Source organism: Lasioglossum baleicum, chromosome 7 (assembly GCF_051020765.1).
Source record: "Lasioglossum baleicum chromosome 7, iyLasBale1, whole genome shotgun sequence".
NCBI lineage: Eukaryota > Metazoa > Arthropoda > Insecta > Hymenoptera > Halictidae > Lasioglossum > Lasioglossum baleicum.
Window position 1 is genome coordinate 3,660,511 of NC_134935.1, and position 27,096 is coordinate 3,687,606.

Genomic DNA, 27,096 nt, shown 5'->3' on the forward strand with positions numbered 1-27,096 from the left:
CCTTAAAAGAATTAAGGGATCACTTCTGCGAATCCGAAAAATTGCTCCCGTTTTACGTGATCATAACTCCGTCAAAAATTGCCGTATCGATATCGTTAAACAATGGTCTGAAAGCCTGAAACCTCTAGTTTCAGATGCTCTGTTTCAACTTGTTGCTATGTTGGTGTTTTACAAAGTTATAGCGAGATAAAGACGACATTGACGATTACCAAAAATTTTGTGCAACTTTGGAACATCACACGGGGAGAAACAAATTTTTTGATAAATCACATTAATATCATTTGGAAGGACTATCTTTCCTGTGTAAAATGTGTGGTTGTTGAATATTGTGCGATTTTTTTATTCGAGTTATTCAACATTGAAGTAAATGTTGGCTTTTTAACTTTAACTGGCTCCAGAAAGCGAAAAAATTATTGTAGAATCTTGTGCAAAAAAGCAATAGAAAGAGTGTTTCTTTCTCTTCAAGGCACTCCTTTTGTTTTTTCAATTTCATTAACATTTCGATATACCAGGTGTTTCTGAAAATATGCTTAAAAATGCACAATTTCCATTTTTCGTTTAACTCGCTATGTCTCGGCGAGAAATGATCGTAATACCATGATCCGAACGTCAGATTGAAGCAGAGATTCTGCCGATTCGGTCGAGTATCCCATAAACTCGCTGCGACAATTTTTTACCTATGGCAGCTGTGTTTGTACAGCGGCTGCCTGACATCTCTGAATACGCTACCGCCGCGCCGCGATTACGTACTACCGAGCGTCGCGTCGCGTGAGGAGGTGTAACGGTTTAAATTTAATAGTTTACATCTCCTAAACGCATAGGCTTTTTTAATTTTTTTTTTTTTAATATTGCATTGTCATCCAGTTCTGAGCTATGTTTAAAATTTCAAGTCTCTAGCTCATCGGGAAGTTAGATTAAAATCAATTGCAAAATTTGTACTGAACAAACAGACAGACAAGAAAGCGAGCTAATAAAAACGTAGCAAAATAGGACTTTCTAGAGTGATCGCAGCCTAGATTGATCTAGATAAAAGTTCTAGCGCTTTTGACTACTGAAAAATCCAATCTTTCTATTATCGAGAAATGAGAACGCACATCCCGCACCCTTGCAATTGTGGAAACAAGTCTACCGCCTAAATGCGTCTCATTGAAAAAATATGGAGCACTTCGCAAGGCTAGGCTTTGGTTTAAAAATTGTTAATTTTAATGTGTAATCAACTCGTGGAAATGACTGGAATAATTCGGTCGCTCGTTGTATCGTACAAAGTCGTTAATGTTGAAACTACTTGAAACATTTATGAACGCCGCGCCGTCGCGATACATGTCCATATATCATACAGGCAGAGCTACGTGTGCATAATTTCCCAGTTAAGTAACGACGATGCAGATTACGTGTTGAAACTTTCTCGATTACAGGTCGCCGTAATATACATATACATACATATATGTAAGTCACTGTACACTGTAATCGAAACGCACATGCACTTGCCCGAATACATACACCTATAAACTGGAGGAGAAAGTTTGCGGTGCGTCAATGAAACGCCGTAACGGGAAACGGTCCAGGCAAACGAAAGGGAAACGACGCGGTCAAAGCAACTGCAACACGATGAACAAACGTTTCAGGTTTAATAATCCCTGCTATTGCACCGCGGGCTCATTATACCACCGCGCCGGTAACAGTACAATCTTCCATCGTAATCGCGTGATTCAACGAAAGCGCGCGAGCGCACAGTGTTCGGGACAATACTGAACAGTCCCACTTTCGAAGTATGAAAAAAGATTTTTGTCGTGGAACATTAGTAATGCAGTAGAATCTCGATTAACCGGCTTGGTCGGGAGACAAACAACCTGGCTAAATTAAGGTGTGAAAATGTAAGGCGTATATATAGTATGTAGATCATATGTAGATATATTGAAAAACTAAAGTTATGAGCCAAAAACTTGCAATTTCCTGCTAAATGTCACAATGTGTGGCTCAAATGTCATTTTGAGAAACATTTCCTAATTTTGAACGCCTGTCTCTCGGTACCTATTGGGTCAAAAAATACGTTTGACCAGTGAAATTTGAACGAAATTTAATGCTGTTTACAAAAATGAAAAAAAATAGTCCGTAAGACCCATACTTTTTGAATTATAGGCGAAATACCAAAAACAGGTAACAAAAATCGTGGTTTTTTCCCCCTCCCCAAGTTAGCACAGGGTCCTCGAGGTCGACAACTCAGATTCGACTCCCCAGAGTACCCCTAAATGACGTGTCAAAATTTCATTAAGTTCGGAATACTTTCCAGGTAAAAGTACCTGGCGACTGGACTATCATGCATCAGTTATCTATTCGGTTAAAATGATGTAAATGACACGCGAACAACAGTTTAAAATCGTCCTGTATTGCCACAATAAAAACTGGTGCATCTCGCCCAATGGTGCATCTATCCCGAAATTACCCTAGGCTTTGTACATCTGAAATAAATAAAAATCGTACTAAATATTGGGTTGGCAAATAAGTTCGTTCGGTTTTTACATTGGAGTAAATCACAAAAACCGAACGAACTTATTTGCCAACCCAATACTATGGAATTTTATACTATAGCATTTTTTTAACATTTTCAGAGACCATAAATGCATAAAGATCCACAGTCTAGTCATAACTCTTGAACCAAGTAATTTTTTAGTAAAATACCTTAATATACAACACTTCGTGAAATAAAATACAAAGATGAATCGACTGGTAAATAAAAAAACTTTTTTTTAAATTGCGATGACCTTGTTTCTCTGTCTTTTTATTGAATAAAAAGTGGCTTACAATTTTCACGAAAAAGGAAGTACTATCCTATTGGTTATCTAAATCTTCACAAGGAGGAATTAGAACTTAGGAGTCCTTAAGAATTCCTTTTGTTTACTTTTTTTGACATTTGTGTATATTTATGTATTAAGCTCGACCATAAAATCAAATATACCGTGCTCTAAATTAATGTAATACAAAATCTCAGAGGTGTCTTTTGGTACTTTCTTTAATACTCAATCGAAAGATTCTAAAGATTTAAACAATTTTAAGAATAAAATTGAACTGAAATTGAGAACTGATTTTGAGCAAATATGAGCAAACTAAACCAACGCGAAATGAAAGTTTAACCTGCCACGAATTAATGTACAAAAATGTATGGGAGTAAATTTTGGTACTTTTTCGAAAACTCAAATCAAAATTGATAAATGTTAAACATTAAAACTTAGGATAAATCGCGGTTATTTAAAAGAAATTTTTTTACAGTTGAAAGGTCTTAGAATACTGAACACACCCTGTAAAAATCGAATTAAAAAACCTTGCGAGGGACTGATGTTTGAAAAAATGCATGGAATTTGACAGTAAAGTTTCGGCCTGAATTTTAATACAAAAAGTGATTTATTCAGTTAAAAATAAATCGATGAAAGCCTTAAAAAACTACGTTTTGTTATGAAGATTTTAGGATAGATAAACTTATACAGATCTTACACTTCGATATCCTGACATTTTTCCATTGAACAAAACACTGCTCGACGATTTTAAATGCGATCAAATCGATGCTCACCTATAAATACAGTTTGTTAAGTGGACGATAATGGAATGGCTACCCACGATTATGTAAATAAACTCGACCTCGACATTTTTGACTCGGTGCATAAGTTACAATGAACTTTTCTCCTTCTCCCGCTAGCCACTTCCGCCCGGTTCGCTCCTGAAATCAAGTTAATCGACATTCGATAGATAGTCGCTGCAATGTTATAGTCACTGTACTGATGACTCTCGATTGTGCGGAGTTCTCTCGGTGTCTTGTTCCTCGTGATTCTTTGGTGTAGAGTTCGTTGAAGCGCGCTACAGTGTGCGACCGAAATCAAAATGGTGAGTGTCGATTCAACGGTGGTGCAAAACAATAACAAAAGAAAAAGGTTTTCCGATCGAACGGACTCCTCTGTTTGCCCGTTGGCATCGGCGAAAGAGCTGCTGCGAGATGTTCTGCGAAACAAGTGTGTGCCCGTGTGATAATAATTGCACAATTGTCCCGCAGAAATAATTCGTCGTAATCTCCACGTGTGCTCCACGTAATCTCTACAGTGACGCGGATTAATATTCGGTCGCTCTAAAAATGACGATAACTTTTTTAATGTAGGACTAAACGATTTGAACTTTTTTGGCAAGCTAGAGCAATTAGTTTCCTACAGGATGTGAAAAGAAATGTTTTCAAAAATTGCAAGTGATCGGAATTGTAAGAAAAATACTAATAGTTGCATTTTCCAACTTTTTTACGTGGGCCTATATATTGAAAATTTAAAAAATACGTTTTGTAGATGTGTGTCAATTATATGCACTGTGAAAGTTTCATCGAAATCGGTTGATGCGGGAAAAAAAACGACAGGCATTGAAAGATGTAAGAATTGTAAAGATCAGAGAGTCGCCACTAAAAATTGCTGTACCATTATTCAAAATAGACTGCAGATTTTGTGCATTAATGGCAAAAGTGGGTAAGCACAATGTAAAGCGGTGGACACATCAAATAGATTTAAGGACATGGGCGTATTGGTTTTAGCTTAATCAGATAATTAAAAGACGAAAGAAATTTTTATTTTGCTCCTGTGTCTTGCGATTATAATGTAGATATTTTTTATTTTGCATAAAGCTCCGCGGTCTACTAATCAATTACTAAACAATTAAGCAGTGCCGTAACGAGGGTGTGGCAAAAGAGGCGCCTGCCACCGGCGCTACTGGGTTTGGGGCGCATAGCAAAGAATACCGCTGTTTTATGTTTTTATTATATTATTCTAACATATACCTACACAATGACTCCCATTAATATTCGGACACTTTATTCTATACGATTCAAACTTTTTTCGGAAGCTAGAGCACTTAGTTCACTACAGGATGTGAAAAGAAATTTTTTCGGAAATTGCAATTGGTCGGAGAATTGTAGAGAAAATACTAAAAGATCCATTTTACAACTTTTTTTATATGGGCCTATATTGAAAATTTTAAAAATACGTTTTGTAGATCTGTTTCAATTAAACATATCCTGAAAATTTCGTCAAAATCGGTCGACGTTGCAATGAGCTACAAGCGTTTAAAGATGGTAAAAATTGCAGATTTTCACGATTTTCGGTCTATAACAGCAGTAAATCTAAGAATTCTTACATATTTCAATGACTGTCATTTTTCCCCACATCAACCGATTTCGATGAAACTTTCACAATGCATATAACCCACACAGATCTACAAAACATATTTTTCAAAATGTCAATATAGGCCCGCATAAAAAAAGTTGTAAAATGCAACATTTAGTATTTCCTCTACAATTCCGGTCAAATGCAATTTTTGAAAAAATTTCTTTTCACATCCTGTAGTAAACTAGTTGCTCTAGCTTTCCAAAAAAGTTCAAATCGCATAGTCCAATATTTGAAAATTTACGGTGTTTTTAAGAGTGTCCGAATATTAGTGGGAGTCATTGTATGTTTTGTGTTTCTTTTATTTTGTCGTCATTGAATATGAATAAAAATTTGTTCGTATTTAGGTTGTAGATTATTTATTCATACAAATACCTTGACAAATACGTTATTGTATATACAGGCAACTCATTTTGATGAGGTTAATAGTATTTAATATATTGCATTTATTAAAATTTAACTTGTTACGTTAAAATTTTTTATTTTTTTGTCATTATTGGGATATGAGTACTTGCCACAGGCGCTTCATACCCTCGTTACGGCACTGCAATTAAGTATTGTATGAGGTGTTCTATCAGTTTCATATCATTCGATAAAAAAAACATATACATACATACTCCGACTGCAAAGAGTTAATTGACACTATAGAACGTATTTTTTAAATTTTCTATACATATAGGCCCACATATGAAAGTTGCAAACAACAACTTCTAGTATTTTTCCAGAGAATTTTTCACGTCTTGTGGTAAACGAACTGCTCTAACTTCTCATAAAGCTCCAAATCGTATGGTGCGATGTTAACCCTTCGCTTCATAGTCTATCATATCTGATACAGTTAACAAATCTGGTATATAGTAACCTAAGAATGTGTTTTCTTATATTCTACACATTTTATCTCACTTGATAAAATGTTGTTCTAATTTCTTTAAATATTTTTCCCTTAAATGGAACACAAAAACTGACCTTCTTTCAATTTTTTCATCCCAATTAAAAAAATCATGCAGTGAAGGGTTAACATTTTGCACTCGGAGCTATTTTAACTCGCGAACGTTATGCGTTCGATGACAAGCTCGTTTGAACCTTGCGGGCAGAGAAGACCGTTCAAGTAATACATACTGTATTAGGTTGGCAACTAAGTTCGCGACCTCCACATTTTCTCACACAAAGTCATTTATACAGGGTGTCCCGTAAACTGGTGGTACAGGCGAGTAGGGGGTGATTCTACGTGAAAAATTGAATCGAAAATGTAGAATAAAATTTTTTCATATGGTGCTTTATTTTCGCAAAAAATATGTTTGAAAATTTATCGAGTACGCGTGCACTTGGACCAGCTTCAGCTCGACGGATTTCATTGTAGATCACCTCCATTCTTGTTCGTAAACGTTGTCAATGGATCAATGGACAGATTTCCAGAATTCGTCTAATTTATGAACTGTTGGAAGTTATTTTTTTCGAAAATAAAGCGTCATATGAAAACATTTTATTCTACATTTTCGATTCAATTTTTCACTCGCTTGTACCACCAGTTACGGGACACCCTGTATATATTTTTTAAGCACGAGTATTTTCTATCAAATTAATCGCAACTTCAGAGCTTTCCAATGATATACAGTTTAATAGGAATGGTCACTGAATGAGGTTATAATGACACAATAAAAGAAGATCACGAATTTAGTTGCCAACCTAATAAATCAGCGATCACAAGCTCGCGATTCGTTCGCAATCGCAATTGAAATCAGAGGACGAACATCTCGACCAACACTGTCGCTCGTAATCGATTGAACCAAAAACGTGGTGTTTCATTTCACTTTTTCATTGCGCCTATACCGGAACTTTCGCAGCCGCCACTTTTCAAGCGTGAATACGGTGTAAAGAAGCGTTCGAAGAAAACTTTCCACGAAACCAACCATCACGGTCCGCGCGGCAACCTTCGCCCCGAGATATCCAAACTATTTTCTCTGAACCGTTATCGCTCTTGTTCTACTGACACTACGAACACTGGTGATTTTGATGACCACGAAACCGGTCTGCTCGCATTCGCCGATTTCAGTTAGATATTCACTTTCCATCCTACTTTACTGGCGGCGGTCTTTCGCGTCCGCTTCTACAGTGCGCATCAGAAGTTTAGCGCGCCCTATTACTTTAACGAAAACATACCAAACGTATAGTGACTCCGATTTTTCCTTTCTCCGATGTCGAGTCACACTCGACAAAGGAGTGTAAATGGTTAATTTTAGAATAGCAGTACACAGAGAGAAGGTAAACTACGTCGGACAGCAAAAATTGTACAGGATGTATAAAAAATAATGGTCATCCGTCGTAGTCGTAGGGGTGAATCTACACCTCTAGATCGGTGGACATTTGTAAAAGAAACTTGCCGCAAAATTGTTTATGACAAAGAAAATGGTTGTTAAAGTCTGTTTTTACATCAATACCTTCTACTCATCGAGAAGAGAAAAATTTTGAAAGAAGCCACACGTCGCCGACAGATTCTTATAAAAAAGGGACATTCGCCGCTAAACCCGTATGACGTCATTTTCTCCCTGCCCATTCGAATTATAAATTTAAAGTTGCAAAATATAAAAGAATACCTTATATCCATTGTTATACGAATCTTAATCCTGTATTATAGAATGTTACCGTACCTCACCGTTCCTCCAACGGATTAGGCGCTACATATACCTGTAAAGGACGTTATAGCAAACAAAAAACGCATGCGAATCTTCAATCCCGACAGATGGACAACACGTGCGACGGACCCATCGAAGCGACGAGCGGACTACCCTTATAAATCTCGTTATTGACGACCGAAGAGAATACCAAAAGGAATTTCTGTGACAGTTTCTCCACTTCTCAACTTAAACTACTTCCGACGCACCCCCGTCCAATTAACAAACGTAACATTTCCCCACCTAAATCCACCCTTAACCATTCAAGAAAAACCGAGGTGACAACCGCAGTATTATTTTGACCGTGGTCGGAGCAACTTCTTCCCGTTCGCTGTCACGATTTTGGAAAATGTGTTGTTTTGTGCTTCACACTTAGTTAGTAAGACGTGTTCACGCAAAAGGCAGTGTTCTGTTGATCCGGCGGCAGTTTAGTATAGTGACAACGCCTGCGGTGGTGGGTGTTAGGCGCGTGTGAAGGGGGCGGAGGGTAATACGAAACCGAAAGAATTATTTTGCGAAAATTAACGGTTACCGAAATATTCGCAAAAAACTATAATTATATAAAGAGGTAATCCTCTCCAATTTTGATGAAATTTAAATATGTTATATGGTTACACATTTTAAACAACTTTTTCCTTTGCAAAAATATCGCCCGCGGCTTTGTTTAGGAGTTATTAACGAAAAATACGGATCAATCAGCGACGCCACGCTAAGCGGGACTTGTCACTCGACTCCGTTCGCTGTAGCAGCGCTGATTGGACCGTGTTTTTTCGTTAATAACATCTTACCCTAACCCTAACCCTAACCTACCGCGATTTTTGCAAAGGAAAATGTCGCTTCAAACGATCTCAGGAACCTCCCATTTTCGGATTTTGAAGGAACTTTAAGACACCCTGTATATTTTTTCTGTGAGACTATTCCTGGATTTTCGTATGCGTGGTCGGGCCGGCCCGACGGCCGGCCCTCTCCGCCCCCACCACCTAACCCTAACTAATTCTGATCGCATAATCTTCCCATTGCAGATGTCATCCAGAATTTTCAAATAACCTAATCTAACCTATTTTTATTTTTATTTTTATTTTCGAAAAATTTTTAAATCGACTTTTTGCCGACTTTTCGGGCGAAATACCCCACTGTGCGAAAGTACGAACATGATAGTTGTTTGTTTACAATCTATCTCGCTCTGTAAAAGGACATTGCGCTCTGTAAAAGGACCAATCCGGCTAACAGTCTTAGCCACGGCTGTGGGAAAGGCAGCATCGTCCTTTCGATCTGTCGCACTGCTCCACGAGCACCGCGCGCGAGTCGATCCTCATGTGTAGTCGGTGATTCTTCGCGTGACTCTGAGCTTGGCACCTGCAGCTGTGTGATAAAATTACACACACGGTTCGTCGTTCTGCGATAATGTGGCCGAACGCATTACGTTACGTAAGTACATATGTAAACGACGTGTGTATCGCAGTTACCAAGTGAATTTCCTTCCTGAATACTTTACTTCTTGACGCGCATCATGTGTCACGACAAAAACGTTTGCTAACGACGCGATGTGAAAAGAAATCTCGTTATCCTTCAGCCAAAGGCCACGATCTTTGCCAGCTCGAAGAAGCAGATTGTGGAGTACGAGGACCACGAATCTTACCAGCGCACAGTGCTGCGATTCGAGGTGCTAACTGGACAAAGACCTTCTTTATGACTAGTAATCGGACTGGGGCAAATTTTGGCTAAACTTCCGATTACGTCCATGCTCCGAATTGAATAAAATTTTTAGGATAGGTTCCCCTTCTTGACTAAAATGATGATTGTCAAAAGGATTTTTGGCGACTCGAAACAATATTTTTTACCATTTTAATGTCACTCTCTACCTTACCGATACTACTCCTGGATTTTCGTATGCGTGGATTAACTATATTTATTTAAATATAATTAATACAGGGTGCGGCAAGATAACTGCCTTATTTGAAATGAGCGCTCTGAAACTGATGGAGGTCCCAGGCGGGTGTGCGTGGTCTCGTTCGAGAGAGGGGATCCTAAAGTTTTGTTAATTTGTGTTTCAGTCGTCATTATGCGTTGGAGTAACGAGCAGCGTGCGTTTGCCTTAGAGGCCTATTTTTCCAACGGCCGTTCGGTACTTCGATGTTCTCATGTGTTCTGATGGGACGTGCATCTCCAGTTCTTCTTTTCTGCACAGAACCAGTTTCCCTGAACGTTGTGACCCACAACAGAATTGATTTCCGGTCTGGGACTTTACTCAATGGCGCAACATTGATGCGATTTCGGAAGGCGCGCTGGGTTGAAACCGCCGAACGGCCGGCCGTTGGAAAAATAGGCCTCTAAGGCAAACGCACGCTGCTCCTTACTCCAACGCATGCTGACTACTGAAACACAAGTTGACAAAACTTTAGGATCCCCTCTCTCGAACGAGACCACGCACACCCGCCTGGGACTCTCATCAGCTTCAGAGCGCTCATTTCAAATAAGGAAGTTATCTTGCCGCACCCTATATTATACAATTTAAATAATATGTATATAATACAATTTGTAATAATATATAATTAATTAGTAATAATACGAAATTGATGAAGAAGTTGATTTTTCTATTTTTGTTCATCAGACAACGCACTGTAAAATCGAGACTTCTGCCTTACGTCTGTAATTGAAACATTCGATATCAATACAGTGAAACTACTATTCGCTTTTAAAATAACCTGTCTGGGACAATCATATAACCGAGCCTGTTCATTCACGTACCAACACATCGACCGTACGTGTATACTAAGTACTCACCTAATGACCCGCTCGGCTTATTAAACTCCGTTCAAATAGGAATGTATGGCAAGTGAATGTCACAAATCATGCTATTTAATAAATGTCAAGCTTCTTTCGCGGATTCACGCAGGCTGACCCGAGAAAACGTACCGGTGATATCTCTTCAAATATTAACATCATTGTATAAAATTTAACCCTTTGTACTCGCACGAGTACACCTAGAAAATGCAATTTCATTTTCAATCTGCTCGTTTTACTCGGCCGAGTACACCCTTGTAATGTCCAAGTCAGACACATTTTTCACAATTTTCGTTCATGTATCTTTTATCTACTCTATTATGATGCAATAAATAGTATAAAAAATATTTTTCACAAGCAGTTTTACTTTGGACATTAATGGGTTAACATACGGTGAATCACAGTGATATTCGGACACATTTAACACTAAACCTACCGACCATCAAAAGTGACTACTGTGTATGTTATTATAAAAATAACAAGATTAAATTTATTTGCAGTGAGTGTAAAAAGTATTCGTACACCTTTTAAAAACTAATAACTTTTTTATAATTGTACCAAACGACCTGATTTTTTATCATCAATTAGAAGCATAGGTTTACGAAATGATATGCAAAACAGATTTTCCAAATAATTATTTTTAAAAACTTTTTTATTTGAGCCCTTAAAGAAAATTTCTTTTTAGAATAAGAAAAGCAGAAAATGTGAATATTTAATGGTTTAGTACCCCACCTCGATGTTTCACTAACACTAAACCAGAGTTATGCTAATTCAATTACATTGTAATTCAATTATGCAATTGAATTACATTGTATTTCAATTATATAATAATTCAACTACGTCGTAACTGAATTACATAATTCAAACCTTTCAATTCATTCAACTACGTCGTAATTGAATTACATACTTCAAACCTTTCAATTAAGTCAATTATCAAGTATTTTAATCAGATGTGTAATTGAAATACGATATAGTTAAAATACAGCTCTCCAAACTATAGCTCAGAACTTTGAAGAAGTGCGATATATTTTACCACGTTTTTATTAGCTCGCTTTCTTGTTTGTTTGTCTGTTTGTCTGTTCGGTGGCAAATTTTGCAATTGATTTTTTTATGTTTCTCTTTCATATACTTGTTTGATGTCTGTGCGGCGTAGTTTCTATTCCTCGTCCTCGTTTATAATACGTAACGCTATTTCATGTTTATGTTTGAAATTGAAAAAATATGTAACGCAGAAGTTATTTCTGTTCAGATATTATAAATTTATAAATAATAAATTCATTCTGTTTGAAACCTGCACATGGATTTTTCAACCTCTTCTTACCAATTACTTTATTATTCTTTAATTTTTTATTTTAATTTAATTACATCATAATTCGTAATTAATGTAATTCAACAAAGTATTTTATAATTGTACTCCAATTTTGCAATTACGAATTACATTGTAATTTTAGCAGGAATGAAGTTTGAATGAATTATAAATTACAATATGACTGAATTACGATGTAATTCAATTACTTTGTAATTATAATTGCTGGAGTAATTCAATTGTAATTCTGCACAACTCTGCACTAAACCTACCGAGCCTTAAAAGTAACTGGTACACACATGTTTCCTTGTAAAAGTGATAAGATTGATTCTATTTAGACTTTGTGCAGCTCCTGTTGTAATATGTGCTCCACTAAAGATATCTATGCAGTCATTTTTATGAAATTATTTTTATTATACCTGTAATCGTAAAATAAAGAATCTGGAACCGGTCATTTTGACCGGTGATGGTAGATTTAGTGCTAAAATGCAAAGAAGCCACTCATGCGCATGTCACATTATAATTAATGACGCTCTGGGTTTCTGAGACTCCACAGCGCAGTTCCAGGGTTAAGGAGGGCAATTCGAAAATGAACTCGTAACTTCTGTCCAAACTATTGTTACCATTTCCAACTTTATTGTTATTATTATCAGCTATTTAAGCTAAATAGCTGAATGTGGATTTAGTGCCATAAAGGATTTGCTGCTAAAGAAAAAAAAATCGGCTGGATATACAGGGTGTCCCAGAACAAGTGTCGTTCCTTGAAATGGGAGGTTCCTGAGACCATTCTAAGAGACATTTTCCTTTGCACCAATGTCAACTGCGGCTTTGTTTAGAAGTTATTAACGAAAAACACGGGCCAATCAGAGCGCGCCCTGGGCCGCCGCGCCGCGCCACGCCGGCAAGCGAGTGTCGGTGGTACGCCGCACAGTGGTGCCAAATGGCCAAAAAGCGGAAAAAAATCTATAAAAACCAAACCATCCAACAAATTTGCTTGAAAATTTGTGGAAAGCATGCCACAGGTACAACGGTTATGTGGCAAGAAAATAAATATTTATTTATTTATTAATTAATTTATTTTTTCATTAAAAATTTTTTTTACTTGTTTTACTGTTCTCCAATTTTGATGAAATGTAAATATGTTATAGATTTCAACATTTTGAACAACTTTTTCCTTTTCCAATATAGGGGGGTCGCTTTTAGTTTTCGAGATATTCGCATTTTCGTATGCAGGAACTGACCAGGAGCCGTAAGAGCTGTGTACATACATATGTGTACATACCAAGATTTTCACCACTTTTAACCACTTATACCTCGTGTGTATGTTAATCAATTTCGATGAAATTTTCAGTATATATATAACTAACATAGATCTACTAAACATATATTTTAAATTTTCTATACGGGGACAAATAAAAAAAATTTTTAAACTGCTTTTTTTTACGTAATTGCTATTCTTTCAAAAAATTTTTTGCACGTTATTTAGTAAACAACTGCATTTAATTGATCACAAAAAATCAGATCGTTTGGTAAAAGTTTAGAAAAGTTATCCCGTTTTAAAGAGCGTACACGGATACATGCGACTGACTATAGTTAGAAAAAATTGGTCGCAGAGCCAGGTTCGCAGGAGTTCGCAGCCAAAACCTGGTTGGATATGTACTTTAAAGTGTGTTGCATGATTTGCAACAAGTTTTATCTTGGCGCTTTTTGGCGCAAACAAGTTATGTCAAATTAAACTTTAATTCTACTATTCAAAATAGCTCTTTTTCAATTTGTGTTTTAGATAAATAAATGACACTTACATTAATTAAAGCTACGTTAAATAAATCATCTATTATAAACACAATCAAATTATAATATTGTTCAAGTGTTATAATGTTTTAGATTCTTGTGGCTGCGTTTATACGTAGACGCATTTATAAGCCAAAATCGCAGGTTTCCTTTTTCCAAACTTTCATGTCATATTATTCCTAGAAATAAGTGATACTTATAAAAAATTTTTATTGGTTTAAATACTCCAACTATATAGTAAACGAAATTGCAATGAAAAATCTATGTACCTAACATTCGAAAAATTGATTTTTTGCCCTGCTCGCACCACTGTGCGCCGTGACATCGCAACGAACAAGAGTTTCTCGATTATGTGAATGCTCTCCGATTTCAATGAGCTTTGGATATGTGGTCAAGATCATTATCCTGAACAACATTTCTCTTTAGACTTTTTAGCGATCGGCTTTAGTTTACGAGATTATCGCGAGAAACTTTACTTGTAAATCCATGGGATCGATGTACTACTAGCTTCTATCCGATTTCAATGAGCTTTAGATATGTGGTCGAGACCATTATTCTGAACAACATTGGCTTTAGTTTACGAGGTTATCGTAAAAAAAGAGAAGAAGCAGAAACTGATTGTATTAAAAACTCACGTATTCAGCCGTAAATCCATTTGCTGCTTCGAAATGTGTGTCTTGAAATTTCTCCACACTCACAATCACTGTTCACATTTGTCAACACATAGTTATGCACTAATAATAATTGCCATATCCCTTGTACTGCTGCACAAGGAACCTCCCATTTCAAAGAACGACACTTGTTCTGGGACACCCTGTATAACACAACCGGGAGACTTGAGACTGAAGCTAACTAAATTGGAAGCTAACATAAAATCTCTATTTAAAATAACATAGAAAAATCTTTCATTAAAATTATTTCGTCCTTGAATTTCATGTCTCCATTACGTGTTTTGAAAATTTATTTACTGTGTTTCCTCAAATTCCCTAGTCATTTCTTCCTAAAACCTATCATATAAGTTTCTTCAGTGAACAATTCTATATTTGAATATTAAAAATTATGTATGTTACATAGGGAGCATACAAATTTTAGAAAGACTTAGGTGGGGCATGGCACAAAAAAGGTTGAGAGACACTGGTTTAGATACTGTGGTCCGCTTAATTACTTGCTATTTACACCACCGTAGGATGCGGTTAAATATCGTCAGTTTGTCGAGAATGCAGGACCGATTGGTCAGTGTGTAAGAGGCACGCCTCGTTTCACACATATTTTCAGCTCAGCGAAATATTGGCGAAAGTGGTAACGCACACTACGTCGCGTGTGACGTCAAAGTCTGAACATTGGGCCTTTTTTTACGTTGAGGTAATCACCAGAGCTGGATAAAATAGTATTGTAAATAGTGAATAGTGAATAATTGCAAAGTATGCGTACAACTTTAAAAATAAAATATTTAATTGATGCAGTAAATTTTGAACATAGTATTTTATATTCTCAGAATATTGAAAATATTTGTATTCTGCCTTTATTTTCACTATCAATTTTAAATATTATTGCTGAAAACAATATGATTCGAATTCAATACAGTAAGTCCTCGACTTACGCGGATTCTTAGAAGCGAATCAGAAAACCAATTCCGAACTGTGAAGTTTGTTTTTTGATTGTCAGAACGGGAGCTATATCGGTGCATACACTACTGTGTGCAAAAGAAAAAAGCACCCGGCCATATTTAATAGAAGAGCGTAAAAAATAAGAATACAAATTCAAAATTCAAGAAGATTCAAATAAGAACACTGCAAGTTTTGAGAAAGGATTCCGCTGTTTAATTAAATAGTTCTGAAAATTTGTTATTGCGGATTATCTAATACTTTAAATGCAATAAATCAATCATCGTACAATATAATTTATACATAAAGATATTGTTTGTCACTATATCTTGTAAATTATTCTGAGTGATTCTTTCTTTTGCACAGTAGTGTATATGTATGGCAGAAGCGAAGATAAATTTTTGCTTGTGTACAGCTTATGCATTCAGCTATTTATGAGTGATAAATTTTCCATGAACATAGTTGATCTACATATTTGAATTCCCGTTTCAAATGAGTAGATACATACAGGCTGGTCCACCTAAATGCAGCCACCTAAATATTTCCTTTATTTTTCATGACATGACAAATGTTTTTAACGCAATGTGAATGGTATCACAAGGTGAATGCTTTGCAAATGCTTTTTTTCCTCAAGGTCATGTTCTCAGAAGTTTTCAAGTCATCGATACAAAACCGAGATAGACACACTGCATACCGTCAATTAAACCACTAAATACAGTTCAAATCATATCGTGTTTAGCGTCATTCTAATCAGAAAAATGCTGCAAATAAGTTCGCGAAAGTCCCATAAAAAAATAATGAAGAATAAAGAAGTTTTCATACCACGGCATTCTCTATATGCTACTGTGCATGTGCAGTAGATTAATCCTTAGACCATATACAGAGTGTATCAGATACAGTGTTACAAGCTGTTTTCTTAGGATCTCATGAAGATATCGAATTAATGTTTTTTAATTAATTAAATGGTTACGGAGGGTTACAAATATTTTGATATGTATTACATTTTTTGGGGTAATTTTTTGGGAGAGAAAGGGGCGGATTTTTGGGAGAGAAGGGAGAGAATTTTTGGAGAGTTTTTTGTTACACGGTGTGTTGAGAAACATATCTATCGTGTGAAAAAGGGGGTTAGGCGTACCTCGGAAGGCCTAAATTGATTTTAACGAGAGACCGCGAATGAAACAAATTGTGTTTCAATAATAGCGTGCAACTGATGCGTAGAGATCACGAATACATGGATAGAAAATTTGCTCAGCGCGTGGAAAGATTACTTTGACGCGGGCAAATGCGAAGATCTCGCAGAAATCAATAATTCATCGCACGCCGCGCCGGTCAGGCAAAATGGAGATGTTAGGCGATCAAACATATGGATCTTGTAAAGCAAACAGAGAGACAAAAGCGATGATCGTTAGAATGTCAGTCGCAGCCTGGCAATCTTATTGTCAACCGGCGATCGCGGATACTCGCGCAAAATAAAACTCGCAGCAGCAGCGTCTAACTATAGCCACTGGTTGATCGTAGTCACTATTTTTTGCAGCACACACGCGCAACTAGCGAATGATTCCGATGTAATAACCGTGTTGTTCTTCGCAGGAGGAAGTGATACTAAACATGCCTGACGTTGAGGAAAAGCTGATCGCGAACCGCGCTGAGTGTCGGATAGACATTCAACCGGAATCGTCGGAGAACATCGAATCTGGTAAGCGAATTTAAACACTGCACAGCCTGTTGTCAATCGGGCACCGTTCATTTCGAAGATCATAGAGCGACGTTAGATCACCCGTTTATTTTCCCATAGTCATGCACTTTTTACATTTCGAACCGGCGACATGACAGCTTCGTCTTCCATCGCGGCCAGTCTGACGGAAAATCTAATTCAGATCCTAAATAAATGTTAAATGCTTTCGGCGCAACGGTTCGATCGTTTACTACTAATTATGAAGCAATTTTGCTAATTATCAAACGAAATAGTTTGGATCCCTTCAAGATTTATTTGAATCGTAGTAATTAGCAGTAAACGATCGAACCGTTGCGCCGAAAGCATTTAACATTTATTAACAGCAAATACGATCGATAGAAGAAACATATTTATCAGATCCTAAAATCCTAACTTGGGTCCTTTCCGGTTACCACGTTGAAGCGTTTAATCCTTTGCACTCGGAGATATTTTTTAACACATTACCGACCGGTGCATAATTTTGAAATATCTATGGTATATATGGCTAAACACTTTTTAATGGAACCTTCAATAGCAACAGAAATTTTCATTATGAACTAACAAGTCACCCTCAATAACGCCATCTAATAGTTTTATTTAAGATTGCAATGTAAAAGAAAATTTCTATGCTTTCGTTCGGTACAATACAATTATTGAAAATCCTATTATGTAATAGGCTTCCGGTAGATAAAGTGTTAACACATTATTTACCGGTGATTATTTATTCCATAATTGTTGGAAGTCTATGGTTCATGGCTAAGGAATTTTTAAAAGAATCCTTCAATAGCAACAGCAATTTTAATCATAAACCAACAACTCAACCTCAATAACATAATCCAATCATTTCCTTCGGGATTATTATGTAAAAGAAGATTTTTAAGCTTCCATTTGGCGCAGCACAATTATTGAAAAGCCTATTATTAATGGCTAGATTATTCCCATTTCCCATGATTTTTGAAATTTTATAGATGCGAAATTGATATAATACAATACCTAAATGTTTAGTAATTGATTAGAAACCGACACATTTAATAATGTAATGAAAGAAAATGAAAGAAAAAATTTGTCTGCACAAGTATCTGTGAAATTTGATTGATTTTTAAAAGATAAATAAACAATTCTTTAAACATTTAAAACACATCACAGATAGCATTGCTAGAAAATCTGTGGAAATTTTCCATTCGTCAGCTTTTTATTTCCGTTTTTGCAGCCTGGGGCGCTTTTAGAAGAATATTTAGAATTAGAAGAATAAAGTTTCAGTATTGTTTTGTTTATTTGTACTCCCGTCAAGTACCCTACTTCATCGAAAGTCAAGAGATTTTATAGCACGCTTTGTGTGTTCTTAAACCTTTGTACTCGGAGCTATTTTAACTTGAAAATGAAACATTTCTTCTCAGCTAAAATATTTCCATTGCCCATGATTTTTCAAATTTTATGGATACGTTTAGTAATTGATTAGTAGACAGCGGATCTTTATGCAAAACAAAAATTTTGAAGTGAAACTTCTTTGCTGAGGGGGCTACAATTTTCTAGCGTTACGAAAGTGACGAAACTTCGCGAATAACCTCGAATAGTTTGACAAGTAACATTTTCATAATTAATTTACTAACTTTAAAGACTTCATTGGTGAACTTTTAAGATTGTAGAATGTAAAATGAAGCCTTGGCTACATTCCCATTTCAGTTTTATGCAGGTTTGATACTTAAATTGTTAATCATTAACAAATTTTGGAGAAGTGGTATGTTATGTATGTCTGTCCTTGTCGCATAGTTCGATCCGATACCGATTCTTCGACAGCTTTTGCACTCCAAATTCACCTTTTTGCAAGTCAAATACACTCTTTCGCAAATCAATTTCTCCTTTTTGTAAATCAATTTTATCCTTTTGCAAATGAATTTCTCCTTTTTGTAAATCAATTTTATCCTTTTGCAAATCAATTTCACCCTTTTGCAAATCAATTTCACCCCTTTTCAAGTCAAATACACCCTTTACAAATAAAGTATTTTTAAGTAAGTTTTTGTAAAAAAAATCATATGTAAATTAATTGTTAAGAAATCCAAAATTGTATTGATTGGAAAGATATACGTCAAATACTTATTTAAAAGTAATTACCAATTCATTAACATTTTAATATATGAAAACTGTGTGGATATGTATGTATATTCATTGTAGCCATTTTCTGATTAATCAATTTTAAAAATGAAAGTACATATGTATTTATTGAAGCGTATTGAGTATTGAGTCTTACGTTTTCCACGAAGTAACGACACCGTTCACGTCTGTCTAAATAAATATATAATTTAATCTAAATAAGTAAAAAATAATTGTAAAAATAATGGGTGAAATTGATTTGCAAAAGGGTGAAATTGATTTGCAGAAGAGTGAAATTGATTTGCAAAAGGCTGAAATTGATTTAGAAACAGATGAAATTAATTTACATAAGGTTGAATTTGACTTGCGAAAGGATGAATTTGGAGTGCAAAACCTGTACGTGGGAGACAATTTAAGGGGTGGTTCTCCACGATAATATAAGACAAAAATGAAGAATAAAAGAATTGCGATTTCGACTTCGTTATTTAGTTGTTAACAATTAAAAATCCGCCTAAAATACGGCAACTCGACCAACCTAAGTGTACGCTGTGTGCGTCATAGAGGCGCGCGACAGTCACGTACCAAGTGACAGATGTATATGCATTCCTTGGTTCTCATTTGGGGCCCCAGCGAGGTGAAAATGTTTAATAAATTAATCGTTGGACGACATTGAACCTACCTACTTGTTAAAATCCACAAGAGTGGATTTTATGCCCTTTCACTTTTAAATTGTTCTCACATGAGTAGTTTAATCGAGACCACTATAAAATGGTATCCATTCTGTTCATAAATGTTGAATAAAATCCTCACAAATGCAAGTATCCACAAAAATGCACATGCGTACCGAAATCGCGTACAACTAACGTTTGATGCACGTCAATTTGACTTTCGCAAACGAAAAATAAAATATCAGTGAAATTAATGTGAACTGTTGTGCGCAATTCCGGTACGCATATTGCATATGTGCATTTTTGTGAATACTTGCACTTGTGAGGATTCCATTCAATATTTATGGACACAATGGATACCACTTTATAGTGGTCTCAAGTAATTTACTTACGTGAGACCAATTAAAGAGTGAAAGGACATTGATCCCTTCTGCTCAATAATTCCATAGGGCGGATATTAGAAATGCCCTTGTGGATTTTAACGAGTAGGCAGGTTCAATGTCGTGCAACGATCAATTTGTTACTCCTGTTCATCAATTTGTTAAACATTTTCACCTCGCTGGGGCCCCAAATGAGAACCAAGGAGTGCATATACATATACAATAATACATACATCTGTCGTTGTTGGTCGCGTAGTCGCATTTTAGACGGATTTTTAATTGTTAATAACTAAATAACGAAGTCGAAATCGCAATTGTTTTATTCTTCAATTTCGTCTTACATTATCATGGAGGACCACCCCTTAAATTTTCTCCCACATGTAGTCGAACACCCTGTATATCAAGCTTGAAGTTACAGGTGACAATAAATAATCGTTTGAAAATTTTTCCGTGAGCGAAACAACATATTTTTCACCGTCCTTGAACAATGGAGGTTCACGCTAATGGAACACGCATACATATACTGATAAACCTCGTAGCCCTAGAACTGGTTACTAGAAAATACGCACCGCGTTCCATATTATCAAGTGTAGCCCTCGCAATGGTGTAAAGCTCGTCGAGACATGAGAGCCAAAGCTTCGTAGTCTTTCGTGCCGTTCAAAGTGCCAGCGACAATCGCAGCGATACGTCAAGTGATCGTTCGTGATCTAATATGAAAAAGACTACAACAAAAACGTCACCCAGATATGGGCAGTGTTGGTCAAAAAATAAATTTATTTAAATACAAATTTAAATAACAAGTTATTCGTTATTTGGATATTCAAATAGTCTAAATGAATTATTTAAATTAATAAAGCTATGATAATTGTTGTTTACAAACACAATTTCAATTACTGCCTGCGACACGCCCATTGCAGCTAGGCCCTCCGGACGGGCCCGACCACTGGCGGTATACCTGAAAAGGTTGCTATAGCAGCCAAAAAACGCGCACGTGTTCATTGCATATACAAAATACAAGAAATAAGAGAAATCCAAATAATAAATAATCTTTTATATGTAAATAAGAAATAATAAATAGATCACTTTTGGAATTATTTAAATTACTTCTATTTAAATAAAAAGTTTAGTTATTATTTGCAATTAGAGTCACACGTTTATTTATTATTTAAAATAAAATTTGTCCAACACTGGATATGGGTGATGTGGCGTCGAACGTGTTAAGAAATCACAGGGGTAGGTAAAATGCGCTTGTTCCTTCGCACGGAGGGTTTTACGAAGGAACATATTTCTATTGTGTATAATTAGCTAATGTAAGTGACTGTGCTTCTTGACGGTTCTGGGGTAAGTAATATTCGTAATACCGTTATAAAAAATTTTACCGGTATTAAGTCCTTATCGTAATACCGGTATACAACGACAACGTCTTCTGAGATATCCTGCTGATCTCATTTCAGCAGGACACCCTGTACATTTTGAAAATTCTCCCTCCTACTACATCATAAGAAACTAAGGAGGAATTCTGATAGAAGAGGCTTTAAAATGTGCCCCGTTAAATTATTGTACGACTTTTTTCACGAAATTATAATAGTTTAAATATCAGCAATTTTGAGTGTCCGAATACTTATGGCCGGTAGGGTAGCTGTTGACTGACATATTAAACCATGGCACATGCGTCTTCCATCTTTCTTTTATTACGGTCGTAGTTTGTTAAATACTTCAAAGGACTTGCATACAGGGTGAGTCACCTGAATAACTTCTGCATTTTTTGAGATAGGAAGAAATGCTTCAAACAAAAGTTATTTGTAAATGTTGTTTGAAATATCGATCGCAAGGTAGTGAAATTGTATAATATTCAGATGTTCTCGGCGCAACGGTTCGATCAGTTTATAGGAAAGTTATTTGGTTTCTAGGGGCCCATTACGTGGTCTGCACAACTTTTTTCGGTAATTATTTACAAAAGTACCACCCTCTCCGATTTTGATGAAAATATGTTATGCAGCAACACATTCTAAAAAACTTTTTCCTTTTCCAATATAGGGGGGTCGCTTTTAGTTTTCGAGATATCTGCAAAAAACTATCGCGAATACTGTATTGAATTTTTCGTATTCCTGAACGCTCCGCTGCAACGTAGACTGTTTCGGTACGGCGTTTGTTTACATTTTGACGCTGTAGAGATAAGAGAGAAAACAGGGGAGGGCGGAAAGGGCCAGCCTGACACCACACACACCCACCCAGTGCTTAACACGCACCCACTGTTTCCAAATTATACTCTAGATTCATACGATCATACATTGATAGGCAAAAAAAATTTTGAAAGACTACTCCTGAATATTCGTATTCGTGATTGGGCCGGCCTAACGGCCGGCCCTCTCCGCCCCCACTGCCTAACCCTAACTAATTCCGATCGCATGATTTTTCCATTACTAGTTCAAATTCTGTATGACGGCTATATAGAATGAAAAGATTATGCGATCAGAATTAGTTAGGGTTAGGTGGTGGGGGGCGGAGAGGGCCGGCCGTCAGGCCGGCCCGATCACGCATACGGAAATACTTATAGGAGTAGTGTTTCAAAACTGAAAGCTCACCTTAAAAACCAAAAAAAAATAAATATAAAATGGATTTTTCGGGTTGTCCGCTCAGAAACACTCTGTGGGTGTGTGTGGTGTCAGGCTGGCCCTTTCCGCCCCCCCTGTTTTCTCTCTTATCTCTACAGCGTCAAAATGTAAACAAACGCCGCACCTAAACAGGTCTACGTTGCAGCGGAGCGTCCAGGAATGCGAAAAATTCAATACAGTATTCGCGATAGTTTTTTGCAAATATCTCGAAAACTAAAAGCGACCCCCCTATATTGGAAAAGGAAAAAGTTGTTCAAAATGTCCATATCTATAACATATATAAATTTCATCAAAATCGGAGAGGGTGGTACTTTTGTAAATAATTACCCTTTTTTCAAGTGGTGGTGCTTATGAGATTAGAAGGTCAACTTAGATTTTTTTAAATGGAACCACATATTTTTGAATACCTACGATTGTAGCCCTTTTCGAGACAATGTCAACGATATAATCATTCAAGATCATTCAAGGTAAACTTTAAAATTGAGGAAAAACAGAAATTTATCGTAAATGCTTATGAAATGGAATATTTTCATTAGTTTCAAGTTACAGAAGTTTACCGGCAAAGTTTGTTTACATTTTCATACACTCACGGGTACTTTCCGTTTGAGAAGTCATGGCACTTGATTTTGATGACTAGAAGTCAGAAAGGCAAGGGGACTCTTCAAATCAAAAAATATACAAAAATTTTTTATATATGTACTACCTAACTTATTAGAAGATGTTCCATTAAACGTGCGGTAGTTTCTGTGGTACCAACACGACGGTTGCCCGTCACATTCTGCACAGAGGGTTACTAATATTTTGAACAATACATTTAAAAATCGTTGGATTGGACGATCTGGACATCGAAAATGGCCACCGCGATCACCAGACCTAACGCCATTGGATTTTTTTATGAGGAAAGTTAAAAGAAGATGTTCATCGTGCAGCACCCACTACGAAAGAAGACATTCAGAAACGGATACGAAGAGCCTGTGCTGATATTAATCGCCACACACTTTACTGCGTAATGCAATCTGTGGCCGAACGCTTTAGACGCTGTCTAGCTGTAGCTGGTCATCACTTTGAGCATCTGTTGTAGTAAATGGTTTTGGTTTTAAGCACTTTGTTTACATTTTGCATTGAAACAGTTTTATTTCATTAATAAATGCTGAAAATATTCCATTTCATAAGTAGTTTCGATAAATTTCTGTTTCTCATCAATTTTAAAGTTTACGACCTTGAATGACTACATATATCGTTGAAATTGTATCGAAAACGACTACAATCGTAGGAGTTCAAAAATATGTGGTTCAATTTAAAAAAACTAAGTTGACCTTCTAATCTCCTAAGCACCTCCACTTCAGGGCTGGGTTAAGCCCCGTAGCAGAAGTAGCAAATGCTACGGACCCCGCGCTTCTGGGGGCCCCGCTCCATACAAAAAGGGGACCCGCACACGGGGCGCTTCATCAAAGAGGCGCCGAAATATGAACAATATTTTTGCTAAACTAGAAGGTTATTGTTGCTCGCTCGCGAGTAGGACTGCTCTTGCGAGAGGGTTAGTGGTACGCCTAGCTAATAGAGCCTGTAGCTATTAATGTTTTTTATTTCTTATTATCATTATTTTTAGTACGTTTTAATAAGATTATACGTTTTCAGGGAAATTCAATAGTTTTCTACTTATCAAAATGTTTGCTATATTGCTCGTTGCTCGCTTGGTTCCTTGTTATAGCATACTAATGTTGCAAAATAAATTGTCTTAATTAGTTTTTCGCAAACGATACAACTCCTCATTATCCGGGTTTGCAGTATTGATCTTGGTTTTTTTCGAAACTGTTAATTTAAATTGTCCCAAAATATATAAACTGCGCTCAATTTTGAAACTCTGCTCAGTTCTACATACAACATTTGTAAAGTTCATTTTTCTGATGTTTTAAAATTCAAACATACTTTCTCGTATGTTTGTCCCTGACTTTTATGAATCGTAATCGCTTCAGCAGGAACCACTGGAAATTGACTACGTGTGAGTTGATATTTTTCCTCACTCGACATATTTACTTGATTCGATATTTTTATTATTGGTGTTAAATTTTGATGAATATTTGCATTTTTCATATAATCACGATAACGAGTTCTTACTTTCACTCCTACTCTGGCCAATTGAAAATCTAACCACAATATAGACGGAATTTTAGTATTTTCTTGAAAAGTAATAAATTTTAATATTCCGCATGTGTGCTCCATTAACCAATCCGTTTTCAACATCAATGTTATTAATAATTATCATATAGTTTATATTAATTTTCAATTTAATCTCAGTTAATAATTCGTTTTGAACTGATTGTGTTTTTAAAGATTGTAATATACATTTTTTTTGTACTTTCATCGATATTCTTCGAAAATGTATTCTCGGCAGTAGAGATGATTAACTCACTCTTGCATTGGGATAATTTTCGATTATTGTAAGCGTAAAATTCGTCGTAAGACACAAAAAAATTTTTTTTTTTTTTAAATTGAAAAAAAAATTTTTTGTATAATTACGTTTGTTTCTTCGGTGGAAACTTTCCGTTCTCTCGTATAAATTGCATTGTTGAATGAACTTCTTTCGAAAAAAACTAAAAAAACTAAAAAACTACTTGACCAAAATGGACCAAAATCTAATCAGCTCTAAGTTACAGCGGGGCACATCGATTGCATCATTCATCATCCTGATCGCGTTGTTACTTTTTCTGAAAACGTTAACGAAAAATTTGATTACATAGAAACGGCCATACGCACACACACATACACACACATACGAACATTTTGCTGAAAATAGTCTAAAATGACTCCAATGAGAGACCATGAAACGTGAAGATCTGCTAAAAAATCGATTTTCGATTTTCGGCCCTATAAAATCGGGAAGTTAATAAAAAAAAAGGTCATTCATTGTGTCTGTTTAAAAAGGTGGGCTACATTTGCACGCAAGCGGCCCTGATACAAAGCCTAGGGCTTCGTGATAACATTTGCTACGGGCTCCGCGCTGGTTTTGTCTGAAGCATTTCTTTCTATCTCAAAAAATGTAGAAGTTATTTTGCTGGCTTGGCTTAGGTGACTCACCCTGTATACTCACACACACATTTTGACGGTGTTAGATTAATAATAATAACCGTGTAGTAGAGATGCTTTCATATGTGCATACAATTTTTAGGGGTTTCGAAGTAATAATATTGAAATTTCTCCTCGACTACACGTTTTCAAGTAATATTAATATCATTAAACGATGACGAATAAAGGAAAGCCAGTGATAATTCACGTGGAGTCATCGCCGACGTTGCGTGATAACGTTAATGGTACGAATCATTTCACGTCAGTGTTGTAACAGTGTTTCTGCTGTCTGCTTGTTAACAACTTGTGGCGACTACCTGCTACGCTCGCCAGAAGTTGGACAAATAGTCAAGATCTTTGCTGCTACAGTGAAGTCCCAATTTAAGCCGATTCTCGGTTCCGTGCTGTGACATAGATAGTAAGCAGAGTTGGGCAAAATGTAATTTCAATTACAATTACAATTACTTATCAATTATTGTAATTTGAAATTGCAGAAATAAAATTACAAATACATGCAATTACAATTGGTAATTGCAATTGCTTGACGAATCACTGTAATTGTAATTGTGGTCCGCAATTACTTAACGCCAAAATGGCTCTAAAAAAAGTAATTAGATACCATTTTTTGATTTATTGCTTTACGTCGCTTCTTCAACTGCTGTGGTTATTAAGCGAAAAGTAACACTGTCCAACAAATTTCAACTTTTTAACAGTTGCGATCAACATCAATGTTATTAATAATTATCATTTAGTTTATATTAATTTTCAATTTAATCTCAGTTAATAATTCGTTTTGAACTAATTGTTTTTTTTAAAGATTGTAATATAAATTTTTTTTTGTACTTTCATCGATATTCTTTGAAAATGTATTCTTGGGAGTAGAGATGATTAACTCACTCTTGCATTGGGATAACTTTCGATTATTGTAAGCGGAAACATTAGCATAAGGTACAAAAAAAAATTTTTTTTTAATTAAAAAAATTTTTTTTTAATTTTGAAAAAATGAAAAAAAAAATTTTTTGTGTAATTACGTTTGTTTCTTCGGTGGAAACTTTCCGTTCTCTCGTATAAATTGCATTGTTGAATGAACTTCTTTCGAAAAAAATAAAACTAAAAAAACTACTGGACCAAAATGGACCAAAATCTAATCAGCTCTAAGTTACGACGGGGCACATCGATTGCATCATTCATCATTCTGATCGCGTTGTTACTTTTTCAG

At 36.0% G+C, this 27,096-nt stretch overlaps 1 protein-coding gene across 4 annotated transcripts in view; it reads left to right on the forward strand.

Moving 5' to 3' along the window:
• The first annotated feature begins 3,717 nt into the window (after positions 1–3,717).
• Aldh-iii (Aldehyde dehydrogenase type III) overlaps positions 3,718–27,096 on the forward strand; it is a 43,271-nt gene continuing 19,892 nt past the window's right edge. Inside the window, exons 1-2 of one of the 4 annotated variants that reach the window (XM_076427741.1) lie at positions 3,718–3,876; positions 16,934–17,039. In XM_076427741.1, coding sequence (XP_076283856.1) covers positions 3,874–3,876; positions 16,934–17,039 — 109 coding nt within the window. In that variant the 5' untranslated portion in view covers positions 3,718–3,873. Of the gene's footprint in view, positions 3,877–9,109; positions 9,287–16,933; positions 17,040–27,096 lie in introns of those variants that run through there. The other 3 variants (XM_076427738.1, XM_076427740.1, XM_076427739.1) reach the window with 3 other exon arrangements.